General features: G+C 36.5%; 1 protein-coding gene across 5 annotated transcripts in view; it reads left to right on the forward strand.

The window, feature by feature from the left end:
- CFAP54 (cilia and flagella associated protein 54) overlaps positions 1 to 24,235 on the forward strand; it is a 118,526-nt gene extending 94,291 nt beyond the window's left edge. The window contains exons 55-69 of one of the 5 annotated variants that reach the window (XM_075749202.1): positions 340 to 497; positions 693 to 881; positions 2,086 to 2,212; positions 4,802 to 4,957; positions 5,754 to 5,862; positions 7,974 to 8,079; positions 8,855 to 8,950; positions 9,448 to 9,589; positions 11,687 to 11,887; positions 13,151 to 13,359; positions 16,464 to 16,649; positions 18,002 to 18,108; positions 18,935 to 19,124; positions 20,475 to 20,552; positions 23,070 to 24,235. In XM_075749202.1, the coding sequence (XP_075605317.1) occupies positions 340 to 497; positions 693 to 881; positions 2,086 to 2,212; positions 4,802 to 4,957; positions 5,754 to 5,862; positions 7,974 to 8,079; positions 8,855 to 8,950; positions 9,448 to 9,589; positions 11,687 to 11,887; positions 13,151 to 13,359; positions 16,464 to 16,649; positions 18,002 to 18,108; positions 18,935 to 19,124; positions 20,475 to 20,552; positions 23,070 to 23,189 (2,174 nt within the window). In that variant the 3' untranslated portion in view covers positions 23,190 to 24,235. Of the gene's footprint in view, positions 1 to 339; positions 498 to 692; positions 882 to 2,085; positions 2,213 to 4,801; positions 4,958 to 5,753; positions 5,863 to 7,973; positions 8,080 to 8,854; positions 8,951 to 9,447; positions 9,590 to 11,686; positions 11,888 to 13,150; positions 13,360 to 16,463; positions 16,650 to 18,001; positions 18,109 to 18,934; positions 19,125 to 20,474; positions 20,553 to 23,069 lie in introns of those variants that run through there. The other 4 variants (XM_075749197.1, XR_012834705.1, XM_075749212.1 and 1 more) reach the window with 4 other exon arrangements.
- The last annotated feature ends 526 nt before the right edge of the window (positions 24,236 to 24,761 follow it).

Consider the following 24,761-nt stretch of genomic DNA (forward strand, 5'->3'; position numbering starts at 1 on the left):
ATTTTGGAATGATAACTAAGATCAGATTTTTGAATATGTAGAATATGTTTTATGGGTGAGAATGACATCTGATCTCAAAATCTAATTATTTCTGCTGGTGGCTTACATGTAAAGAATGTATTTGAATGAATGTGAACCAAGTGCAGTTTAAAAACCAGGTGTTTTTTCTTTCTTTTTAAAGTAAATTTGGCACAGAATCAATGAAGTAGTAAATGTGGAATCTATAATGTCAGATTTTCTTTAACTTTTTAGTGTGGAAGTGACCTCTTAAGAATGGTAGAAGATACTGTAAAGTCTTTTGTATTGTATTTTTACTATTCATATATTCTCTTCTTTTAGAAAATTATGTGGCCGAACGCAGAAGTGTGATAAAAGAAGCAATACTAGAGGCAGAAGCCTTTGGTGATATTGAGACCCAGGCTGAAATGATGGTGCAAGCTGCTATTCTTGACCTGCAAGAAAAACGTCCCGTGGCAGGCATTAAACTTCTTTTGCAGGTTTGAGCACAAAGGAGAAACTGTTTGCTTTTCTTTGATGCATTCTTCATGTAGTCAGAACAGCTGATGCCAGCATTAAATAAGCTTGAAATAGTGCCTCTAAAATAGATTTTTTTTCACTTTGTGTGATTTGTCCTCATAAATAGACAGCAAAAGTAGTAACTACTTTGGTTTATGTTGTCTATGTCCAAACAGAATATCATCAGTTTACTCCAAGAGGATACATTTATTTCCCCTGCAGCTTCTTTGACTCTTGTGAAAAGTATGCTTCTGCTGGCTGACATACTAACACTGCAAACAGTGTTAGAGGACACAGAACATTCCTCTTCTACTGTGGAACCATTAAACTTACTAATTTTGGCACATGAGCTTACCATTAAAGCAGTGAGTATATGTTGGTGATTTACACAGCATTTGCAAATCCTTCCAACAATCTTAATTATCTACTCTGGAAGCTATTTTAACAATTTATTAAAAAGGGCTATTGCTGTTAACTAATCACTTCAATTTTCCCTAGATGACATAGTGTAAAGAAGTAATTCATCTTACCAAACTTGTTTATGCATGCTGATCAGGCATACTCATGTATGTAGTCTGGTATTTTCATACAATTTAAAAACATTGAATACTTGCAAAATGTACATTCAGATGTGAAAACTGAAATAGGTAGTTTAACTTTTAAAGAGATGCGGAACACTCACTTTTCCCATTTGAACTGAGGGATATGTTCGTACTCAGCACCTCAGGGAGGATGTACATCTCATGTAATTCCTAACTCTTGAACATCCAAGTTTAAGAGTTTACCTTTTTATCTTAACTTAGAATAATCTGAATTAGAAAATCTATATAAAGTAGCATATTGTTTATGATGTTTTAGACTGACAGATTGTTACAATCACTATGAAGAAATCATTTCCAGGTAAAAATTTAAAGAGGCAATAAAAAAAAAATTTAAAGACATGAAATCTGTGAGAGGAATGTATAGTAATAAACCATTTACCTATTTGGTGATACAAAAATAGATATGCATTTCTGCAGTCTCTACCCATTCTTGATAAAATTTAGAGGGAAAAGCTTTTGGATCAATTTCTTTCCTTGTATTTCCTAATATAGAAGTTTAATCCATTGAAATATTTGTTCCCCCAACTAATAAAGAATCATATGAATCACTTTTGACTCAGACTTCCGCTTGTGAGACTTGCTAGACATGTTATTTTCTTTCTGGCCTTTGTGGGATGTCAGATTTCTTTATAGAAATGACAATTTCTTTCCAGGACTCAAGTTACTTGGGAGATCTATTTCTTAAAGACTGTTCTGAGGGAGTTTGCTTTTAGAAACCTAAGCCTAACATTAATAAATTTGATCAAGAGTTCATTGAAATTGTTCATTTGCTACCAGACTCCTCTGCAAAGAAGACAATCACAAACTGAAGTAAAGGAGTTCAGGACTATCAAGCCCGTTTCTAGGGCTCTTTTACAAGACAGATTTGAGTTGCAGGGTTTTGCAATACCTAACTTACTTGCTTTTTCAGACTACTGTTTAATTTGCTGTCTGCAACTTGATTTTACAAAGCATACTCTTTTCATAGATTTTTATGTGTGGAGAACCCATTGAACAGCAAATAGAAGACAGTACCTTGACTTGCGTGGTCCTACCTACAAAAAATATCTACTTGCCACATATCAACTTGCTAGCCCAAGTCAAAATGAGAATCGGTAAGAAAAATGCAAGTCGTCATTATTTTTAATTTTTCATTCACTTTCATTCATATTTTATGCAACAGCAGATAAAGTGATGCATCAGAAGTGAATGTAGTAAATCAATTGTTTTCATATACAATTAAAATATTTTAAAATCCAATAGTAAATGCCTCTGGCTCTGTGCCTCTTTGCACAATATGTTATGCTTTGTATAAGCAAGATACAATTCTTATGGGAACTATAATCAACAAAAGCTTAAATATTAATATTCTAGTTTGATGAAACTAATGGGAACTTCAGGTTTTTTAAGTGGAAGTTAAACAATACTTTTCCAACTTCTGTACAAAGCATTCATGCTGTGAAGCCTTCCTGTATATGTTCCATCTCTCTGGAAGCAGTTATATGGGAACTAACTAATGATATCAAATCATATGGGACAATAGTGATAACTCTATCCCAATAAAATGAATAGTGTCTGTTATTGTTGTCACCCTTTAATTTAACAACTTTTCTTGATAAATTTTATTTATATAGAAACTTGGAAGTATGCTGAATAGTAACAGAAGATGACCTTTAAGATCTGTCTGAGATTTGTCGCTGTATAGCAATGTGGTGGGCTGACCCTGGCTGAGGGCCTGGTGCCCACCAGAGCCGCTCTATCACTCCCCTCGTTCACTAGACAGGGGAGAAAAAGTACAACGAAAAAAAAAGCTTATGGGTCGAGATAAGGACAGGGAGAGATCATTCACTAATTATCATCACGAGCAAAACAGACGGAACTTAGAGAGGGAATTCATCTAATTTATTACTAAGCAAAACAGAGTAGAGGAGTGAGAAATAAAATCAAGTCTTAAAACACCTCCCCCCACCCCTCCCATCTTCCCGGGCTCAACTTCACTCCCGGCTTCAACCTTCTCCCCCCTCAGCGGCACAGGGGGACGGGGAATGGGGGTTACGGTCAGTTCATCACACGGTGTTTCTGCCGCTTCTTCGTCCTCAGGGGGAGGACTCCTCTCATTGTTCCCCTGCTCCAGCATGGGGTCCCTCTCACGGGAGACAGTCCTTCACGAACTTCCGCAACGTGAGTCTCTCCCACAGGCTACAGTCCTTCACGAACTGCTCCAGCGTGGGTCTCTCCCACAGGGTGCAGACCTTCAGGAGCAAACTGCTCCAGTGTGGAGTCCCCCACGGGGTCACAAGTCCTGTCAGCAAACCTGCTCTGGCGTGGGCTCCTCTCTCCACGGGTCCACAGGTCCTGCCAGGAGCTTGCTCCAGCGTGGGCTTCCCACGGGGTCACAGCCTCCTTCAGGTGCCTCCACCTGCTCTGGTGTGGGGTCCTCCACGGGCTGCAGGTGGAATCTCTACACCCCCTCATCCTTCCTCCATGGGCTGCAGGGGAACAGCCTGCCTCACCATGGTCTTCACCACGGGCTGCAGGGGGATCTGTGCTCCAGCGCCTGGAGCACCTCCTCCCGCTCCTTCTTCACTGACCTTGGTGTTTGCAGAGTTTCTTACATCTTCTCACTCCTCTCTCCAGCTGCAAAAGCCCGCTCTCTGGCTGTTTTTTTCCTTCTTAAATATGTTATCACAGAGGCGCTGATTGGCTTGGCCTTGGCCAGTGGCAGGTCCGTCTTGGAGCCGGCTGGCATTGGCTCTGTCAGACACAGGGGAAGCTTCTAGCAGCTTCTCACAGAAGCCACCCCTGTAGCCCCCCCTGCTACCAAAACCTTGCCACGCAAACCCAACACAAGCAAATATAGGGAAAGGGATATGGTCTCACTGTTCCTTCTGCTAAAATTAATTTGGTGTATATCTGACTTGTAATGGACTATAAAATCTAGAAATCACTTGCTGCACTTTGGTTTGTATTGTGGAGCATCCTCAGACTGTTCTGGATTATTTTTCAGGAAGATATACTGCAGAAGCACATTGGTGCACCCCAATCATTACTTTGTATTCAGCCCTTAGGACTAGCATAGAGGTGGTCCAAAGTAAACACTCTGAAAGGCATCTGCTCTGGCTGTCAAGTCTTCAACACCAGCTGGTTTGCTCTAGAGATCCACTCTCACTGTGCTTTACAGCTTGTCAGTGCAGGCATGGCCAGACACATTCGTAGTAATGGCCATGTTTGACCAGTTCCTGTTTCTGAATCCACATTTTTAGGAAGACCCTATGAATACAGATGAATATTAGGGAGTATAGTATAAGACGTATGCAATACATCAAAGAAGCCTTTAGAACTGGTTAGTACAAAAGGAATTTGGGAATTTGGAAATGCTCAGAGAGGTTTTGGTTTTGCCTACAACTGCCAGGTGAAATAAAGTTATGAAGTGGCTTACTGCTAGTCTTTCCAGATATAGTTTGTGAAAGGGTTGATTTGTGTAGCCTGAGCTTCTTTTGGATGGCCTAGGTAAACCTCAATGGCATCGTAAAGTAGTGAAACAACATTATAGTTCTGTATTTATATTCATTAATCACTTGGGTTTTTGAGGATTGGATTGTAACTGTAAATATGTAACAGCATTTTTTCTAGGGAAGTTGTTTCTTTTTGCATAAATTGGTTTTCTATTAAATAATTTACTACAGACTGTTTTTTTTCCTTAGGACGCACATTAGCTGAAAAAGTAGCTTGTACACCTGCAAGAGGAGATCCACTGCAATGGCTATGTGCTCTCAAACATTTAGAATCTGCATTGAAACTTTGCAGAGCATCTGCAACAAAAAAATTAGATATGGAAGCTGAACTTCTTTTTCAGATAGGTAAATAAAACGCTGTTTGTACATCACGATTACCTTCCTAGGCAACGTTATGCATGTGGTCTCTCTTAAAATGGAGACATTTTACTATAAAAATAGAACAGATTTGTATATTTGTCACCATGTCTAGCTGCAGATCCCTCTCTTGTGTTTAGTATCACACCAGTATAGTTCAGGTTGCATTATGCAACAAATAATTTCAAAACTGCAGTAGAACTTCTCCCACCTCTATGTTATCAGGGATCAAAGGGTGTAGCCAATGAGATTAAGGACTGTAGAAAGCTAATTAGCTTCTCTGCATCAGTCTGAACTAAAGAAGATGAGAGGCTTAGAAAATATTTCTAAATGATTTAACAAAGCTAATGAATTACAGTGTTTCCATGCATTTCGATTTTATCGGTGTTATGTTTTGTACCAGGAGGTGTTGCTTTGTTAGGATCCCAGCCAGAAAGGCACTCAGACTCTGTAAAGTATCTCTTAAAATGCCATTTATTGGAGTTAATACTATAAAGAAAAAGAGGATAGTGTATCTAGAGGATAGAACAGGCCTGTGCATTAACTTCTCCATGTACAATGCTCTTCTAGTTTGGATCGCTACACGTTAGGAGTCATTATGATTCGAAAGTTTGATTATTTTAGCAAACTAATTTGCTATACAAGCATTGTACATTTTAAACGAACTGGAAACATTTTTTCATATCAGGAAGAGAACAGAAAATGCACTATGTTGTTGAAAAACAGGTTGAGTCTTACAGAAAAAAATGATCTTGCAAATCTGCTTTCTATATTTCTTTCTTAGGTAAGGTAGAACGCCAGATAACTGAAGCAGGCAATAACAAGTCATCTAGAGCTGTCGAAGCCCTGTTGGAAGCTGTAAAACGCAGTCAGCAACATGATCAAAAATTTGAGTAAGAAACTAGCTATGTAACTTTTAAAATAATTTTAATCACACATGAATATAGTTTTTTGACCATTTTCTAAGATTTGGTGTAGGATTTCTATTATGAAGCATCTTTTATGTTTAGGAGAGTTTTCTTCTATTGCAGTATAGAAGAGTTACTGTATATTTATTCTCTTATTTAAAACAAATGCTGAGAACTTTTAAAAGCATATTTTAGAGCATACAAAGTTACAGCTTTCTGTTCTGTTTCCAAATTTGTACCCTCTCTGTCAACACCAGGAACAGAGCTATCAATTAAACTGGGGTTTTATTCATATTTCAGAAGATGAGCTGTGGTCTGCCCACTTCCAGATAATAGAAATTCAGCTTGAAAAGGTTAGCAGCCAGAAACAGTCAGAAGAACAGAGGCAGAAGGAGCATAGGAAATGTGTTTGTAACAGATATCAGTACAGTGACTTTGGCATTAGTTATCAGCATAGAAGATGCCTGAAGAGCTGAGCCAAGCCAGCCAATAAATTCTGTCAAGCAGCTCTGATATATTGGACTTTAGGTTTTTTTTAGTGTCTTGACCAGTCTTAATGAATAACGTGCCATGTCTGGTTACAGGCAGTGTAAAGGCAGCAATTTACCTTGCTTGTTTGGGTATTCTGTTACTTAAGTTAATGAACCAGAACTCTGAGCACAGGAGCAGTGGCATAGTAATAAACCTCTACAAGCGTTCAGCATGATGGAAGATAGTACAGAAATGGACTGTTGTGATGTTTTGCAAGTTTAATTTGCTACACCCTTATTTAATTTGCTACTGTCTTTCTAAAAGAATGTACAGCAACATCAATAGACCTTGGCTTGCTTATTTTACAGAACTAAACGTCCCGATCACCTATATACAAGCCCTCTGATATCTATGGGATTCTTAATTAAAGTTGTTTCTTGATGTCTCAAATCCTTCTTTGTTAGCAAGACTAGAAAGTTAACTAAATTGTCACCAACCAGCTGTAGAACTTGCCGTCTTCCCACTTAGTTTGCCCTATCTTGAACTGTACAGCACTCTTTGACTTTTGTATTTTGCTTTACACAAATCATATGAAAGCTGGAATTTATTGTACTATATAAACAGTCAACTCTGTGTAATATGACTCTGTCCAGAGTAGTAACTAGATGAGCAGGAGTTTGTTGCTATGCTTAGGAAAGCTAATTCATAGAGGAGATTTGAAGAGATCTACAGTGCCAGGAGGAATCTGCAGAAAAAGACTGTTATAAACCTAAGGGTAATAGAAATGTTGGAGAAGTTCTCCAGATCTAGTGATTTTCAGCAGGTTGAGGTAAGTAATTCTGCCCCTCTACTCTGCTCTGGTGAGACGCCACCTGGAGTTGTGCATCCAGCTCTAGGGTCCTCAGTACAGGAAAGACATGGACCTGTTGAAGTGGGTCCAAAGAAGGGCCACGAAAATGATCAGAGCGATGAAACACCTCTTCTATAAGGAAAGGTTGAGACAGATTGTGTTGTTTAGCCTGGGGAAGAGAAGGCTCTGGGGAAACCTTATAGCAGCCTTTCAGCAGCCTTCTGATACCCAACTCAAAACTAAGAAGGTTCCTCAGCTGATCCCGATGGAGAAACAAAAGACTGTTTTTGTCACTGTGGGTATTTTTTTTCTGTTTCTTGGAAGAGTTTGACTGAAGACCCGTCTCCAAATTCAGCCACCCATGTTTCAGGGAAACCGGAACAATGGATATATGCCTTAACTTGAGGAAGGAAGAGGAACCCATACAGATTCTGTACAGAAAGATCACTTCCCTTGCAGAACTACAGTTTTCTTACTAAACATTTGCAATTTATTTATGGAGTATTTGCTGCACATAATGCAAATTATATTTGACATTCTCTTAAATCAGTGTGTTATTTGTTAAGCATAGCATAGGGATGTTTTAGACTCACTAAGACTTTAAAACAGGATCACGTGGCTTTCTGAAAGAGGATACACTTTAAGTAGATGATGAGCTGGATGAATGATTTATTTGGCGAGGATGTCTGGCTAGTTTTATGCAGGAGTCTGACTGTATCATTTTAATGCTTACTTTGATAGTAACGTTGATTGAGCTGTGTGTTGTTTCTTACAGGTTAATAAGAAGATCATACCTTGAAATAGCACTATTATATTTGCATTTTGCCACAAATAATGAGGAAGTGTCGCAGACAGATAAGATAGCGCCTTCCAAATCAAATGTATGTTTTCTATCTTTTGGGTAGTGGCCTCTTCAAAGCAGGAAATATATTTCTGTTAGAACACTGTGCACCTTGCCAGAGTATTACTTACAGTGACTTATAAATCATACTGATACTGAAAATTCTACTAGAAAAATCACACAAAGAAATCATATAGTACAGCAGTTGAATTTTATCTTTTTTGATGTTATTTCTCATGTTTATTGCATTGAATTATAACATTTAAAATATTTTTCTGTATAAAATAGGAAGAAACAGAACCAACAGTGTTTTAATTTCTGATTATGTACTAATCAATTCGTAGCTTGCAAAGAAAATATTAAAAAAACCCATTAAAACCTGCTTTTTAAGTGGTAATATTTATACTTTACCAGATTTCAATTTTTCAGTACAAATATGAGTGACAGCATGAGAAATATAAAAGGCTTTAATCACGATAAAGTGGCTACAAGCCATAGATTCAAAGCGTAATGTGTAATACAAGAGAAAAGAAGTAATTCAGATTCCAAAAAATGGAAAATTATAGCAAAATTGTATACAGTAGTGACTGTAGTATGAGCTGCTCTGAGAAAATTTTTACAGGAGTAGCCAATTACTATATTCTGGATAATTTTTTTCCATTTTAGCAATTAATCCATGGTAAAAATCAATGCTGATTTTTACACCTTGCAAATAAAACAATAATTCTGTAAGTAGGAGGATTTTTTCTACCTTTAAAATGTAATTTATCATAGTACATTTAGAATCCTAACTATGAACCGGTTTATAATTTTAGACCTCTTCTGGAGAACAGTCTTCTTCTCCTAAGGAGACTCTGAAATCAGAAGGCTACAAAGTACAAGCCTGGATTGCAGTAAGAGCAGCTACACAGGTTGGTGCAATATTCTGAAGAGGTAATTTTTTTGGTTTTTTTAATTTCATCTTAGGCTACTTACACAAGCAAACAAGGCAATGCAAACAAGACAAGAGTTAAGATTTCCTGAAATTTCTGGCATGGGTCTTATTTGAGGAAATTAAAATGGACATCTGTCTAAGTAGTGCATTTAATCCCTCTTGGACAGATCTGACTCTGTTTACCTCAACTTTGATTCAGTGCAAATAAACCAGCACACTGCCTGATATGTGTGCACATGTATTTGACATGTGGGTAGACATCAGTGGCATCCAGGTGAGGATATCTGATTTGAAATCACTCATGTAGTAATTAAGTTGTCAGCAGTAATAATTTATTTAAGTATAATATATACCATATGTCAGACAGAAGTAGAATATTTTCCTGACTTTTAAAAATATAGTATGTTGAGTAATTAATTTTTTGTATAAATATTGCAGTGAACTGGTTCTGAATAAAACAAATATTATTTTTAGGTCAGCGAAGCTGTGCTTGCTTCTCAGCTATTAATCGGAATGAAGAGTGTTAAAGAACAGAGCATGAAGGATGCAGTGCAACAGAAAATCCCAGAATTTGCTTCCATGGATCTTCTTGCTTCATACAGAGATTTCTTATCTGGTATTCCGTTATAACTAGTGATATTAGAACATTAAATAACTAATAAATTACATATGCCATGTAATCTAGTAATACATTTAACATCTCATTTTCATTTATGAAAAATTGCAAGTCAAATTTGGAAAGTAAAAGTAAAATCCTTGTCCTGCATAGCAGTACAAAATGTTGAGTAAACATAATGGGTCTTTAAATATCAGCCTATGCATGTGTTCAACAGGTTAAGAAAAATTGCATTGTTTGCATACTGTGGCTCAGAACGACAGAGTGCACGTACTGCCATACTTTTAAAAAGGCAGATGGACCTTTGTCACAGGACTTCTCCAGACTTCTAGACTAGGTCTTGGCACCCCTATCAGTCACCACTGCTTTTTTTTCAAACACTGATTTAGAACAGATTTTTTTTTTCCCTAGGTGTATTAGCTTTTCCTTGGAGATTTTCAGTTATTCTTTTGATTTGGCAAAGACATGTTGGTGTTGACTAGCTTATCTCTCACTGCCAGCCCCCCTCAAAAACCCCCACAAAACCAAACACCAAAACCCAATCTCTTGCGAAGTTATCTGTCTGGGTACTGTCATCTTCTACTGTCAAAGTCAGTATAATAAAAAAATTTTCACTGTCATTCCAGTCCAATGGATTATCATTTAGAGATGCTTCCATTAGCTTGGTAGAACTTTTCCTTTACCTGGTTTATTCCCAACTTCTGCATTTATTTTACAGCTAATGGAGTTGATAAAATGGAAGGCTTTGATTTAAAAAAAAAATCAGTGAAACTAGGAATTCTGGGATAATGGTTGCCATACACTATATAAGCACTAAGGCAAAATATCTATTTTTTTAAACTGGGAACCATTAATTTAGTGATAAAATTTTGGTTCGGTGGCTTAATTTCAATCATCCCAAGTGACTGGCAAAGATTGAATTGCTCTGCCTGATAGTTGCTGGCACAGCTGAGCAGTGTCTACTTACTGTACAGTGTTTAAACATATGTGTTTTGATTGGTTTATGAAAACAAGTGTTGTATGCTAAGACCTTCCATCAATCTGATTGTTTTGTACCAGCTCCATTTGCTTATAATTACAGATAATTTTTTCTTTTAGCAAATGCAGCAGGTGTTTCTCCTGATAGTTCTGTTAGGCAATACAAAGAAGAATAGAAAATGTAAAAAAGCAGTAGTAGGCCAAAATATATAAAGGTAAATTGAAATGGAAATGATCAGCACAGCATGCTAAATATTTTCTGTAAAACCATTAGTGAAACACATTGTTTAAGTTTCATCTGTAAACAATGTGGCCATTTTAACTAAATTCTGTTTTTACAATTGACAGTGAAATATCAGGAATAATGGAGACATTCAGATTTTGTAGAAGCACACGTAATTATTTTCTGGAAGTTCACTATTAGGAATTACTGTAACATAATGTTTGTTCAGTTTGGAATGGGAAACAGAGCGGAAGACTTGTGTCGGCTTTTGAGAGCGCCATGCACTAATACAGTGAGAAAAATATTGAATATAAGCAGTGATATAGTGATAACTGTACTGAGAGCTTTTCCTCTTTTTGCATAAATATAACTTTTAGGCAGCACCAAAAAACTCCCTTTTTTTAGTCAATAGTCAAGAACACATTTCATTGATAATGCTCTTAATATCTAAAAGGGACTGGATTGAAGCTAACAATAAACATTTCAGAGTAGCTTACTCTTCTGAGTTCAGGTCGATATAACTGGGAAGTTCAACTGCTGTAGTTATGACTGATGACTCTTAGTGTTGTTTCCATTTAGTAAACATCTGCTATTGAACAATGTATAGAAGTAATGGTTTTATATTTAAATTCCGAGAGAGCGAGCACCTTGTTCCCTACCCCTTTTAACTTCTTGCAAGGTCCAGTCAGATTCCTGGCCATGATCTGAGAAATATTTTCTTTACTAGTTCAACTAATATTAAAGCAGAACAGAAAGAATTTTCCTCTGAGAACGATAAGCAAGTTCACAAGTTACGTTTTTAGTTACAGATTAGTCAATTCCAACACAATGCAGAAATAGCTTTTGAATTGCAACCATTCACTTAATGTATTGTCGAACTGTTATTGGACTTGCAGATGGATACAATGTTGTCTCTGAAAGTTCCAAAGCATCTTCTACTGAAAACAAAGAAGTCGTAGAAGACAAGCAGAGCTGCAGTGAAGGAACAGAAAGTCTTGCCACCAAGGCCAGCCACAAGAAAGAGACAATAACATGGGTTCACTTAATTCGCTACCACAGTTATTTAAAAAGACTTTATAACACAAACCTTCTGTTTGGTATGATTTTCTTTTCTTCCTTCTAGAAAACTGCCATAGGTCAGATAATTGTTTTTGGGGGCCAACAGTGTCAGATTCAAAGGCCATCATCTGACATAGTCCCATTTTAAGTTGCTTTAAATTGTATAAATGTGAAAAATCTTCACTGAAATCGAGATTTACGACAGTTTACAAGTATTGTAAGTGATGCTATTATTACCTTTTTTCATAATTATTCATAAACCTTCATGATACCAAGAAAAGCATCCCTCAAAACTTAATTGCTATTCCTATATCTGAAGCATTTTTTAAAAATTCCTGATCTATATTTGTTTTTAGTTCTAGATACATCAGACTTCAGTCACATCAGAAATAAATCTGTTCAGTTTGAGGGCCTGTTTGAGACAATTGCGTGTAGTGTAAATGGGAAGGCTGAGCATTATTGAATGTGTTTTGACTGAAACCCCAGATGTTATGTACATACTTGGTTTATTTCACTGTAAACAAAAGACGGTAATAGATAGGACCTTTCAAGCAGAGTAAGAAGCCATTAATTTCAGGGCCCTAATACTATATATCTACATCTGATGGCCAGCTGCTGCATATACAGGTGACAACCTAACAGGTGAGAATAGAACTAGATTGTACATATAGGTGCTGCCTAGAGAGAAACTAGGCAACTCTGAAAAGAATAATTTCAGAGAGGGTTGGGTTTTTTCCATCCAGCACCAAATGAAGGGAAAGTATTCCTTTCCCATCTCTTTCTCACAACAGAACTATAAGGACAGTAAGGTATCTACAAATAGTTGTCAAAATGTGCACGTGTATCTCAGCTGTAGTTACCAACGGTGGAGCCTACGGAGTGACTCAGTTGATCAGCCCCTAGCTGTCTAAATTCGGGTCTTAAGACCGAAGCTCTTAGAGCTTCTTTTGACTGTATTGACTAAATATGCATTTATTCTAGTGGGTGCTTAGTCATCTAGTGAACTGATGATCTAAATTTAAGTACTTAAACCTCAAATCTGCACCTCCCATTTTATGCTACTTAATAATGTCTAGACAGAGCTTGTTTCATTACCAGATCATCAATGAAAAATTGCAATACAAGTAACATAAACTTGTAATATTTAAGGACCATCAGTTTAATTGTTGGAAATGCATTTATTTGATATTGAATCATTTTACATATTTTACTATATTTTCAAAATGTATTATTATTGAGTAGCTGTAGAAACTTTCCTTTTAAATGGCAACTAATAATGTAATAAAAATCTCTTTTCAAAGCTGCCCCTGACTCAGGATCTGGATCATTTTCTGCAAGAGATGGACACCTTAGTTCTGTTTTTGACACAGGGTTTGTTCTACGCATAGCAGAAATGCATTCCTTTCTTAAAAAGCATTTGTTTGAATATTCAATGTGTTGCCTTGAGAATTTCCCAGAAGAGCTACATGATGTAGAATTGCCAGTTGGTAGGCCAGCTGATTCTTCAAAGGTACTCATTTTCTTACTGATGTTTCAAAAATATGTATTATACTTGCATTTCTCTCAGATTCTTGCTAGTTCCAATGATGATATTTCTGTAAGTACTAAAGAAGAATGAAATTCATTATGCAGAGGATCAGTGCAAAACCAAACTCCGGTGCAAGCAGTGAAGGACTTAGTTAACAAATGCAAATATCCTTGTGTTATTCATCCCTGCAAAAATGATCTCTATTCCATTCCCAGCATATTTAGACCCTAGAAGATTAAGTAGAATGATATTTAAGAAGATTTCATTATTAGTTAATTAAGTTGACTGTGTTATTTGGTAGGACTGAGGCTTTTAATCGTGTAGATCTCCATGTTTCATACCAAAAATGTCCTGATGTTTGCTTTGTAATTTGTACGTACAAGCCTCTATATTGTTAATTTGGTCTATAATAAAAAAAAATATGATTTTTATTTTCTCAAAAATTTGTTGAAGGCCTTGTGTGCCAAATTTTTTCACTGATCATCATCTGGCTAGAAAATTAATCTTTTCAGATCTCTGGCTTGTGAACAGCCTATTTGAGCTTTCAAATGTAGGCAGCTCAGACTATATTACTCAGAGAAATCTGGAATTGGAATTCTGGAGTCTACAGTGACCGTGGCATATGTATTGAATATTGAATGGTAAAAGTCTTTGAAGATTCAATGTAAAAATAATTGTCTTCAAAGCTTCTTCATCCCACTTCTCATATTAATAATTATCCTAACACTAAAAAATTAAAATGACAGGTTACTCTCTATGGTTTATTTTTTACCTATTATGTTCAGTATATAGATGGAGACAGGGGAGCCTTGAGGAGTGAGAACTTGTTACCTTATAAAAAGGAATTAAAATACTTTTGTGAAAGTAGCTCTTCTAGAGTTGGTGAACTTTCTGCAGTGTTGGACAGCATATCATTACTCATTTCCCAACAAAGAGCTGACTGTGCCACTGAATAAATTGTAAATATATGGTATGTGACATTTATAACAGCCATTGTATATCAAAAATTATTTTACTCTGTCTGCTCTTCTTTTGACATAATTAGTATTACACTGTCCTAGAATAATAAGCTTCAGAGCTCACTGTCATGTTCGTGACAGGTGCAAGCTGCATAATCATGTGTTAGCTTCACTGTTGTAGACAGCTAACAAGCATAAAGCTCTTACTTTTTTTAATTCTAAGCTTCATTGATTTTTATCACAACATTTTTAGAAGCTTAACTATTCAGAAGAATGTGTGAGTTATTTTAAAAATGTTACCTTAATTTAATACTGGGATTTTTAACAGTACAAATAGATATAATTTTGAAATAATGATTTTTATGTTCAAGGTTGTTTCACTTACATGTGTCTTTGTGATTCCATTTTTGACTCTTGAAGTTTTTTCCAGCTCTGCTGAACAAAGAATCCAAATTATATTAAGAAGGCTATATTTAAAATTGTGTGCCCTATTACATTTTGCATGCTAGTTTTTTACTCAACTCCATGATAGTATGTAGGACTGGAAACACTTAACTAAGCCAGCTTGTTGTTTTCAGGCTTTTGAGAAGGTTGAATAGATAAATATTTATGTATGTAATTCAGCAACCCTCCAGTTTGACAAGAGCAGTTGTAATATCCTTCCTCAAAAAGATTCAACATTATGTAAATAACAAAAGATGCAGTTTGGTGAAAAAGAAAACATACTGCACGTTTTAGAAAGAAATATATATCATAAAATGGACTTTTAAGAGCTCTAGTTCAGGGACACAGCATGAATTAGGTTGTTCCCACCTCCATATATGTGTTTTCTCATAATTTTGTTCACTCTCCATGCTAGCAGGATAGTGGGCGATTCATCGCCAAAACTAAAGTCTAAGGTCCCGAGTGCAGAAGATCCTTCTATAGGTGGGTGATCCATGCACACCTCATAGCATACCATGGGTTATGGCCACTGTTATCACTGCCTCAGTGTCCAGGAGTCTATGTGGCATGGATCATCCCCATGAAGGCAGATCCACATGCTTGAATGCATGACTTCAGCATGTACGACTTCATCTTTGTCTTCACTTCTGCTATATTTTGATGTGGAATGGGAACTGGCTTTATGAAGTAAGATTATGTCACTGTGAAAAATCCATCTTCTGCTCCCCTGGATTTACTGCCCTTATTGGTCATGAGCTGTATTTTCTGAAAATAAAGTGGGTAAAATTCTCCAGTTTTTTTCAGCGATGAACATTCAAAATTAAAAAAGAACTAACTCCCCAGGCAGCTGTTTTCAGTGTCCACGTTTTGGAATCAATGATGGAGACACTAACAACCTTCTCAAATAGCTTCAGCATTCCCCTCAAATGTCACTGTTTGGCCTCCTCTGTTCCTTGCAGATCTGCATAACACTTTGTAAAGTAGAAATGGAATGGTGCTCTTCAGCCTTTAAATCAAATATTTTACAATTTTAAAAGAGGCTTTTATTCATGAATGAATGTTGGTTGACAGTATTCCTCCCTTGCTTCCCTGGTAAATGACAGTCAAACTGTAACTATTTGATGAATAGCCTGCTAATGTTCCATATATATTTTAGTAAATATGACATATGACAAATCCTCACAAATTAAGTGACTGAATTTTCCGTAGGTATCACCCTTTGTTAGTTGCACAGCTAATGAGAAAACAAATAGGTAAACCTAAATAAAGGATTAATCTAGCATTCAGATTACTATTTTAATTATTAATATGCATAGCAGACAAATTACTTTTTCAGTACTAAACTTCAAATGATCAGCATGTCAAATAATACCGTTTAGTAAAAAACATAACGCCGTAAAGAAGATAAGTCAAATGTACCAATCATTGTTACTGTAAGTGTCTCTAAGTCAGCAAGTCAGCCCACAGGTCCTTTGCATTACCTTTAGAAATGTCTCATCATGTGAACTTTGAAAAGCCTTAACTTGGTAAAATGGACACCTTTTAAAATTACCCATTTATCTAAATAAGCATATATTTGTGCAGGAGTGAAAGTCATACCAATTCTAGTAGACACTAGATTATAAAGATTTTGCACGTTACACTAAAAAAAAATACAATTTAAAATTTTCTTCTGTGTTTCAGATGTCTCTTGAAATTACTGGAATTACATCAAAGATGTCACATGTGAGAATAGCTTCTCCGGTTTCTGTCATCGCAGAAGCAGACAGTCAGACGGAGAGTAGGGCAGCAAACGCTTCAAAGAAGGAAATTAACATTCAGTGGTACATTCCTTCTCTGGCAAGGCCATCAAACAATACAGAGACTAAGGTATGACGACACCAAAGCAGTTCCTTACGTATCGGAACAAATTAAGTCTCGTTTCCAATGAATACTTGTGTTATGACTGATCAGCTTTTTAATTGAATTATACATATGCTGATTGACAAGCCAGACAGCAGGGAGCTACGTACTTACTGTGCCGCAAACCCGCTATGCAGGACAAACAGAATGCCCTGACAGTTTTTTGGTGGCAGGCCAAAGAAAGACTTTGTTGACCATACAGAGCTTCCAGGCCATGTTGTATTCATGCCTTTTGTGGGTCCTTGATGTCTTGAAGACCTCCACTCTGTTAAGTTTGGTTAGAGCTGACCAATACATTCAAACAACGCTGTTTGGTGGGAGGCTGTTGGAATAGCAAAGACACACATATAACCAAGAAAATGGGATTTTGTAAACATCATTTCCCTAAGAAATCAGACTAAACATGAAAGATGAGAGAGATTGGAGGGTTGCAGAAAAGCAAGAGACTAGGACGTGGAATTCGTTTGACTTTTAAACAAGGGAACAGCATGTAGGTAAAATTTCTGCTACTGCAATAGAAATCCATGATCTCCAAACTTTTTGGCATAGCAATCAGTGTCAAAATTTCTGCTAAATCCTTTTCATCTCTATTAGTAAGCTGCCAGAAGCCCTGTGAAGTTAGTGCAAATAATGTACTTTTCTAATATAGTTACTTTAGCATGACCTTACGAACCATCAGAGATCCAGAGACAGCTCTTGAAAATGACTAATATATGAAAGCCATATTCTTGACATTCTCCATATAGTCAAAATATTCAGCTACCACTAGGAAGCATATTTTCAATCATAATAGCAAATTAATTCAGTGACAGTGAGAACATTCTATTTCATTTTCTTCTGCTCTTATATTGCTACAGCTTTATTAGATTGGTGAGTTATGTGCACTTTATGGATTTAAACCTCGTATGATGACAGCCATGCACAAAGCCATATAGCAAACGTAACTAATTGTGAAGGGCCTTTGGAAAGTCAGTGACAGCTCTCTGTTCAGCCTACCTGAAGTTGGAACTTTGACATGAGCATAAGTGGGATTGATTGACCAGGATCAGGACAAGACTGGGATTTTGATGGTGACTCTATAGGGTGTAATTTTCAAACCCATATAAATTATATGCATAATTAAATTGCTTTAACACCTATAAAAACTGAGTGTAGCACAAGTTCATATGAGGCCACACTCCCCTCTTTTTTGGAAGTCAGTTATCCAAGTCTTCATCAGTACACTGTATTTGATAGCATTATAATCTACTATCACTGAAATAGCTCAGGTCTACTATACCATACTGCATTATAGCTTATCTATTCCATCTCTTTTACAGGTTTTGCTGCTGTATGCTTATAATACAAAGCCTGTCAAGATTAGCAACATCAAGATTTTCAGTTCAATGTCTGTGTTTTCAGGCCACTTGTGGATTCCATTGGCTAGGTAAATAATCACTGACTTTATCCTGTTATTTCACGCTAATGTAAAGATCAGTCAACCATTTAGGATGAGAAGAAATAAAGGACAAAATATCAGAGCTGTAAGTCTTTAAATGCATTCATTTTCACTTTGCAGAGATTTTTCACTATAAAAACTGTAAGATGTTGTACACAGTCTTAAACCCATCCAAACGTATGCCTGTTCAGTACATTAGCATTTTAGTTTTGATTCCTAAAGAACTGAGTAACACATGCTAATTATATTATACTGGCATAGCAACGTAAGAAAACACGAGCAAATCTAGGAAGCACTCCCAGCAGTTCTTCCCATTCTCTTACTGGATCAGCGACTTTCTCCATCCCATATTACAGCTCTGTGCATGCAAGAATTTCTCTCAGTTGTAGCCCCAGACTCAGCCCTTCATTTTACATCCTGTGGTATTTTTCATTACTTCCTTGTCATTCATCTAGCCCTAGAATGTTTGGAACTGCTGAGCACATGGAGGGAGAGGAATAACAGGCCAAGAAGAGTTGCAGCCCCTGCCACCCAACTTGTCAGCCCACCTTGTGCTGGTTGGATGAGAAAATCTATTCAGAGAGAGGCATACTCTTGTTACCATTTTTAATGCAAAAAGCTAATGCATTCCATATTTCCACTTTCTTTAATGGAAAACATCTTTTTGTAAAATTATAAGATCAGTCTCGAAATGAAAGAAAACGTAGAACCTAATAAATATGTAATAAAAGTTATGTTAGTTTAATTATAACCTGGAAACAACAAATATTGTTGCTTTATAACAGCAATAATGAAAAATCTTGTCTTCTTTCAGAATTACTTCTTTACGGGAGAAATTATCTAAACTGAAGCAGCAAGTTGAAATGTTGATGCAAAGTTCTAAAAGCTTGTCTTCAGCTTCAGAACCTACAAGCTTCCTAGAACAAAGTGAAACCTTGAAAATAATTCCTTCAAAGAACCCCAAAACGAATGTTGCAAAAGTGTATCTTGATGAAAAAACAGAAGTAAGTGAGCACAGTTCTGCTATTAAATATGTCTGACAGTCTTTTATTTAAGACGTCTGTTTTGGGGAAATAAATGACAGGTAACTTGGAAAGCAGACATAAAAGATTAAACTTCCCTCACCTCTTCCAAGGAATGTTGAAATATTTTCACTTTTCATTTAAAATTTAACTTTTTCTTTTCCTTATGTATTGCTTGTCACTTTACAAAAATATCAGGCATCTTCAGCCTTCCATTTGAAAATAAAGGCTACATCTTCAGGTAGATAGATTTGAAAATTGATGCCTAACTTATAGTAATCTGCATCTGAAAATGCTTGGCACAGTGTTAACTTAGCATGGCGATCAACCCAAAAGCGCTTTTTAAAAATTGGTTACTCATCTTCAATGCAAAATGGGCAGTGATGGTTTCTGAAATGAGATCCTTCTAATAACGTTATTGAGAGAGGACTAAAACTGGCAGTGAATTTATTTTCATTTTCTCTACGCCACGCTCCTCTTTTCTTTTTATTAGCAGGGCTGAATATGGTCCGCAACCAAATAACTCCCCCCCACATACACACACAAAAGAGGTAATTTCAGAATTTTCCATGTGGTCTGTTTGAGATAATGTCATTGGAATAGAATGTTGCCACAGCATAACTGCTGCTTGATAAATGCCAAGGCAAAATAGACGTTTATTTTCAAAGTGGGAGACATTTATCATGTGACAGGATTCTCTTTATATCTATTATATGAGATGATTAATGATGTAGAGGCTGTCATTTTGTCTGATGGAGGCTGTGAAACAGTGACAATTGTGAACTGTGCCATTATTAGGAGGCTGTATTTTGGCCAGCTTGGAGAACAAATGATGTTTTGGCCAATCACCGTGCTTTCAGGAGGGTAGACAGAGCTGTCCTTTAGTGGCTGTTTCTGATTACCTGAAGGGCTTTGCTCAAACTTTCATTAATATATGGCAGTAATTGGAAAAACAATGTTTAGAATACTAAGATTAACATGCCATGCATTATACATGTATAAATATCATCTTGTCAGAGTGTTTGTTTAGAACGTCTTCAGTAAGCACGCAGCAAAAGTAGGCTCGCTCACTGGATTTAATACCTGAGCCAGGGGGGAGTTTGCCTCTGTAGAAACTGCAAGGTTTGGGCACTTCTGTTTGTGCAGCAAACACAAGTATTTGTGTTTCAGAAAATTTATATTCATCCACTAAGGTTTATTTTGCTGTGAATTCAACTAGAATAACTTAAAACTTGATTGTTCTGAAAAATTTTGTAAAGCCAAGCCATCTGTTAGCTTATCAGAGGAGACTGATAGTACAGCATTAGTTTTTTTCTTGTTTTATACCATTAGGAAATGGCTAAAAGGTGTTTATCTGAAGTCAAAACACTGCTGTCTGTTGTTCCAGCCCTGTCCTTGCCATTAACTGAGGTATGCTATTCTCATTAATAGTAAAAATCTGCTTTCTAAAATAAAACTGTTGTTCACTTAAACCAAAACATGGATTATACCACTAAGTATCTTCCCATTTTTTTTCTCATACATTGTTGGGGTTTTATTTTTTTTCATCTTTACAAATAAAATCCAAATGTGCATGGTTACAAACTGTAAATATCTTCACTGTTCATTAGAATCACCTTTTTACACATACAAAAATATATTACGAATGAATCTCACTCACAATAGGTTCATCTGGTTTATCCACCATTCTCTGGTCATTGTTTACACAGACGCCAGTGAATTTCCATGATGAAATTGCCAAATGCAATTTCCTTCCATCCATGTCTTTTTACAGTTATTCAGGCTTTCCTTCTATTTTTTTTAGCTTTCTCTCATTGCCCATGGTATGTCCTGAGAGACAGCATGCCATTTTTTTGTCCATGCTGTTGTACTCACCTTGTTAGCCAGTTGCAGTCAGTATCCCAGAGGAGACTCTGGGAACTGGCCCATAGTGGGCAGCAGTACTGTTGAGTGTTCTCGGTCACCCTTGGTGGATCAGGAAAGGACCACAACTGCCAGGGCTCAACGAACTCCAGGGAAGATTTTGGAATCCACTGTAACATATGACTCCTCCTCCTAATCCTCAAATATCTTGCCTGTAATTGTTCACAGTGGAATGATGATGGATAAGGCATCCACTGTACTCTTCTTTTCCTGTCAGGTAGCTCCTCCTACCAGAAGAGAATCCCAAGTTTTATCTGGGAACAGTTTGGCTAGTAGCCTGTTATAGAAGAGAGTGAATGTAATGCTGTCCTGTGCATCCTGCAGTCTGGTACCTAGGAGTATATACTTTGATTTTATACATATCGCACCATTCTTGTCACCTCTTGTTATCCCTCCTAAAGGTCTCTCTCAAATGACTCCCAGACCTTCATATCACTCAATCTGGCTTTATCAATGCATCAATACATAGACAGTCATTCTGCAGAATTATACTTTTCACAGTCCCACTGAAATATCTTCCATGATAGAGAGATTTGACAGAAGCCTAGGGAAAGGTACAGCCGAGCTTTCATAGAATCATATGGACCTCCTGGACTTCTTTTAAATTCTTGTGAATCCCTCTTCACTTCGCCTGCTTCTATTTGTGGCTCTATGATGAAAGTGAGGGAGCAGATTTAGTGGTGTCCTTCCAGTAAGAAGATGATGTTAACTGTTCTTATTCTGGCTAAAGGCCACAGCAAGCTAAAATGTTTCAACAGGTGGAACAAATGGCTTTTCATCACAAAGTTTCAGATGGAGACTTCAAACTGAGATCCTATTATGTATGGAAGATTTGGTTGAGAAAGTGAAGCCTAATCTTTCAAGATGCTGAGTTTCTTCATTCTTCTCTGAAGCCAACAGTGTTCAGCACTTCATTATGTATAGCATATTTCTAAGTAGTATTTCCAACTTTTCAAATAAGTTGTACATGTGCATTACCCAGTCTTCTTGGCTAGATGCGGGAAGCTCAGAGTGGGATGATGTACACCCTATGGTATACATTCCCTTGGTTTTCAAACATGCAGGGGAAGGCAGCAGATAGATTGCTTATATGTAGTTTGACATCATTTTTCCCCACCACACACTTTTCTGTTGCTCATCTTCTTGTGAATTAAATGGACAAAGTCAGTTCTAATTTGTGGTATTTGCTTTCTCATTCTCCAAGCTGTCACACTTTAACTCCTATCATGTTTCCAGCTTCTATTCTTTGATTCTCTTTTTTCCATTCATGTGTCTCATAGTGTTTTTGATTCAGCACTGAATTATAGTTCTAAGTGGAAAAAGTGCATTTTTATTGAGTTATTCATTTAAAATTATTTGAGTGTTCATGTTCTAAGAATAAAAATTGAACACCAGCTCATTTTTAAAGCTATTTAATGAATAGCCATGTTCTTGAGGGAGATAATAAAGCATAGTATTTGGAAGTTCCAATCTTAAAAGTAAATTTATAAATGAAATAATTGCATTAAAAATTAATCTCCTGAGATATCCTATTCCAAGCTTCTCTTCCTTTAGTTAGATTTTCTTAATATCTAAATAAACAAAGTAGTTCTTCTCCACATCCAATGGACACACAAACCAGTTTATCAGTGCACGCTGTTTCACCTTTCACAGTTACCTCAATTGTTTCAACTTCTCATCTCAGGAAAAGTCTTCCAAATTACTAATTGTTCTTGCTGCTCTTGTGTGATACCTTCATATTACCTGCAGATGATCAGGATAAACTTTGTAAGCAAGACTGTTCATAGACATTTCCTCCTCTTAATCCTGTTTTACTAGTTCCCTGCAAGAGATGTCATTAACCACAAATTTATATTGAGGCAATGAGTATTTCTAACTTACTCATTGATTGTAGGTCAGAAATCTGGCTTTAATGTGGAGCTACTTGTATGTATGTACTTTTTGGTACCGATAAGATTAATAAAGTGATTTATTTCCTCCCCCCCCCCCCCCCGTTTTTTTCAGATCCCATTTGATGTTACTTTGCAATCAATAGCAAGTTTGGAAGATATGTTTGATCCTGCCGGTGGATGTATAATAACTGAAGAAAGTCTTTTCAATTGGATCATTTCTCTGTTTCACTAAATTCTGTTTTTGCAGTAACTTAATCAGTTGCTGAGTGCTATAGATTTAGACTTAAGTTCTGGTGTTAATGAAACAACCTCATTAATTGCACCAGGATTTGGCTCCAGATGTGTTTTATGATTTTCATTTTTAGCTTTTTTCTAATTATTGAAAAATCATTAGTTTTTAAAATTAAAATACATTTTTAGGATTTAAATGAATTAAAAGTAGTTTCTTAATAAGAGGATTAAAAATTTGATTTATTCAATCATCTGTAATTAAGTGAATTTGTTGGGGATTTTCTAGCTATTCAATAATTTCATATTGTTTAGAAAAGCTGAAGGCTTGTAGCCTTCTAGCATCCACTAATAGATAGGTCTTTTTCCCTAAGGTTTTATTCTCATCAGCAGTTTTTTAATTGCTTTTGCAGTTATCAAAAGCTGGTTTTATTTCTGAGGTTGAGAAATTTTTTTGGCCTAAAATCATCACTGAGTTTGTTCTTTTACATTCTATTTGGAAACTAGCATTTCAGACTTTTCTATCTTTTGTGAAGCAAACACACATCACAGGTTGTTGATCATTCAGATGCCTCCATAATTTCAAAGCATTTGTCTGAAAAGAAGCCAGTTTAAAAAATAAAATAGTACTATATAGAACAGTTTTGGACATCATGCTAACAAAACCTCTACTTATGTTGTCAATGTTGTAAATATTATTTTAAAGCACTGAAGAAACCCTGATGAGTTGTAGCAACAGCCACCTGAGGAAATATGCTTGTCCAGTGTTAGAGATGGGGAATTTGACATGAAAAAGTGAGTTAGCTGAGGAAGCCCGTACAGGAAAGTGCAGCAGGAATCAGGCCTGAGAGTTCACAGCCCTTTGGTTTTGCTCACATCACAAGGCCAGGCGCTTCTTTGCTAGTTGAAATCATTTGTTTGCAACAAACAGCAAAAACCCCAGGGCGTTTGGGCAGGAGCCCTGCAGAACTTGTCCTGTCACTAGCTGCGCTTCTCTGTAGACATGAAAATTTTGGACTAATAGTCACCATTCCTGGGTTCAGTTTCTGTGAAAAACAAATAATCGGGTTGAAGTGCCAGCCCCTTTCACTCCAGACAGGCTTTCCCTGTGCTGTAGCCCAGTGCTAAAACGAAAAAATATTTTGAGCTATTTGGAAATTGCAGATTTACCTTGGCTTGTGCTTTTCAGAGAAATGTTACCTGGTTGAGTGAAGTTTCTTTTATGGAGGGAGAGAGAGAGAGGTAAAAGATTCAGCATAATGAGTATCTTAAATGTGATCAGTAACAGGAAGAAAGGGAGTGAGGTTGTCTGCTGTTTTTCTTTATTCTTATAAAAGAAAGAAGACTGTATGTATTTATGTTATGTGTAGCTTTTTAAAAGTGTTATTTTTTCTTTTGCATAGCCCTTTCTGGATTGCTGTAGGTAGTAGAAAAATTAGAAGGATTATGATACAATGATAAAAAGAAAGTAAAAACTGAGTAATTGATAGGGAAGGTATTTTTGCAAGACAATTTTAAAAATGAGTTAGAAGAATGGTTATTTAACTCAACTGCCTAACAGCCAGTTTGGAGGACA

Source organism: Balearica regulorum, chromosome 1, assembly GCF_011004875.1.
Source record: "Balearica regulorum gibbericeps isolate bBalReg1 chromosome 1, bBalReg1.pri, whole genome shotgun sequence".
Lineage (NCBI taxonomy): Eukaryota > Metazoa > Chordata > Aves > Gruiformes > Gruidae > Balearica > Balearica regulorum.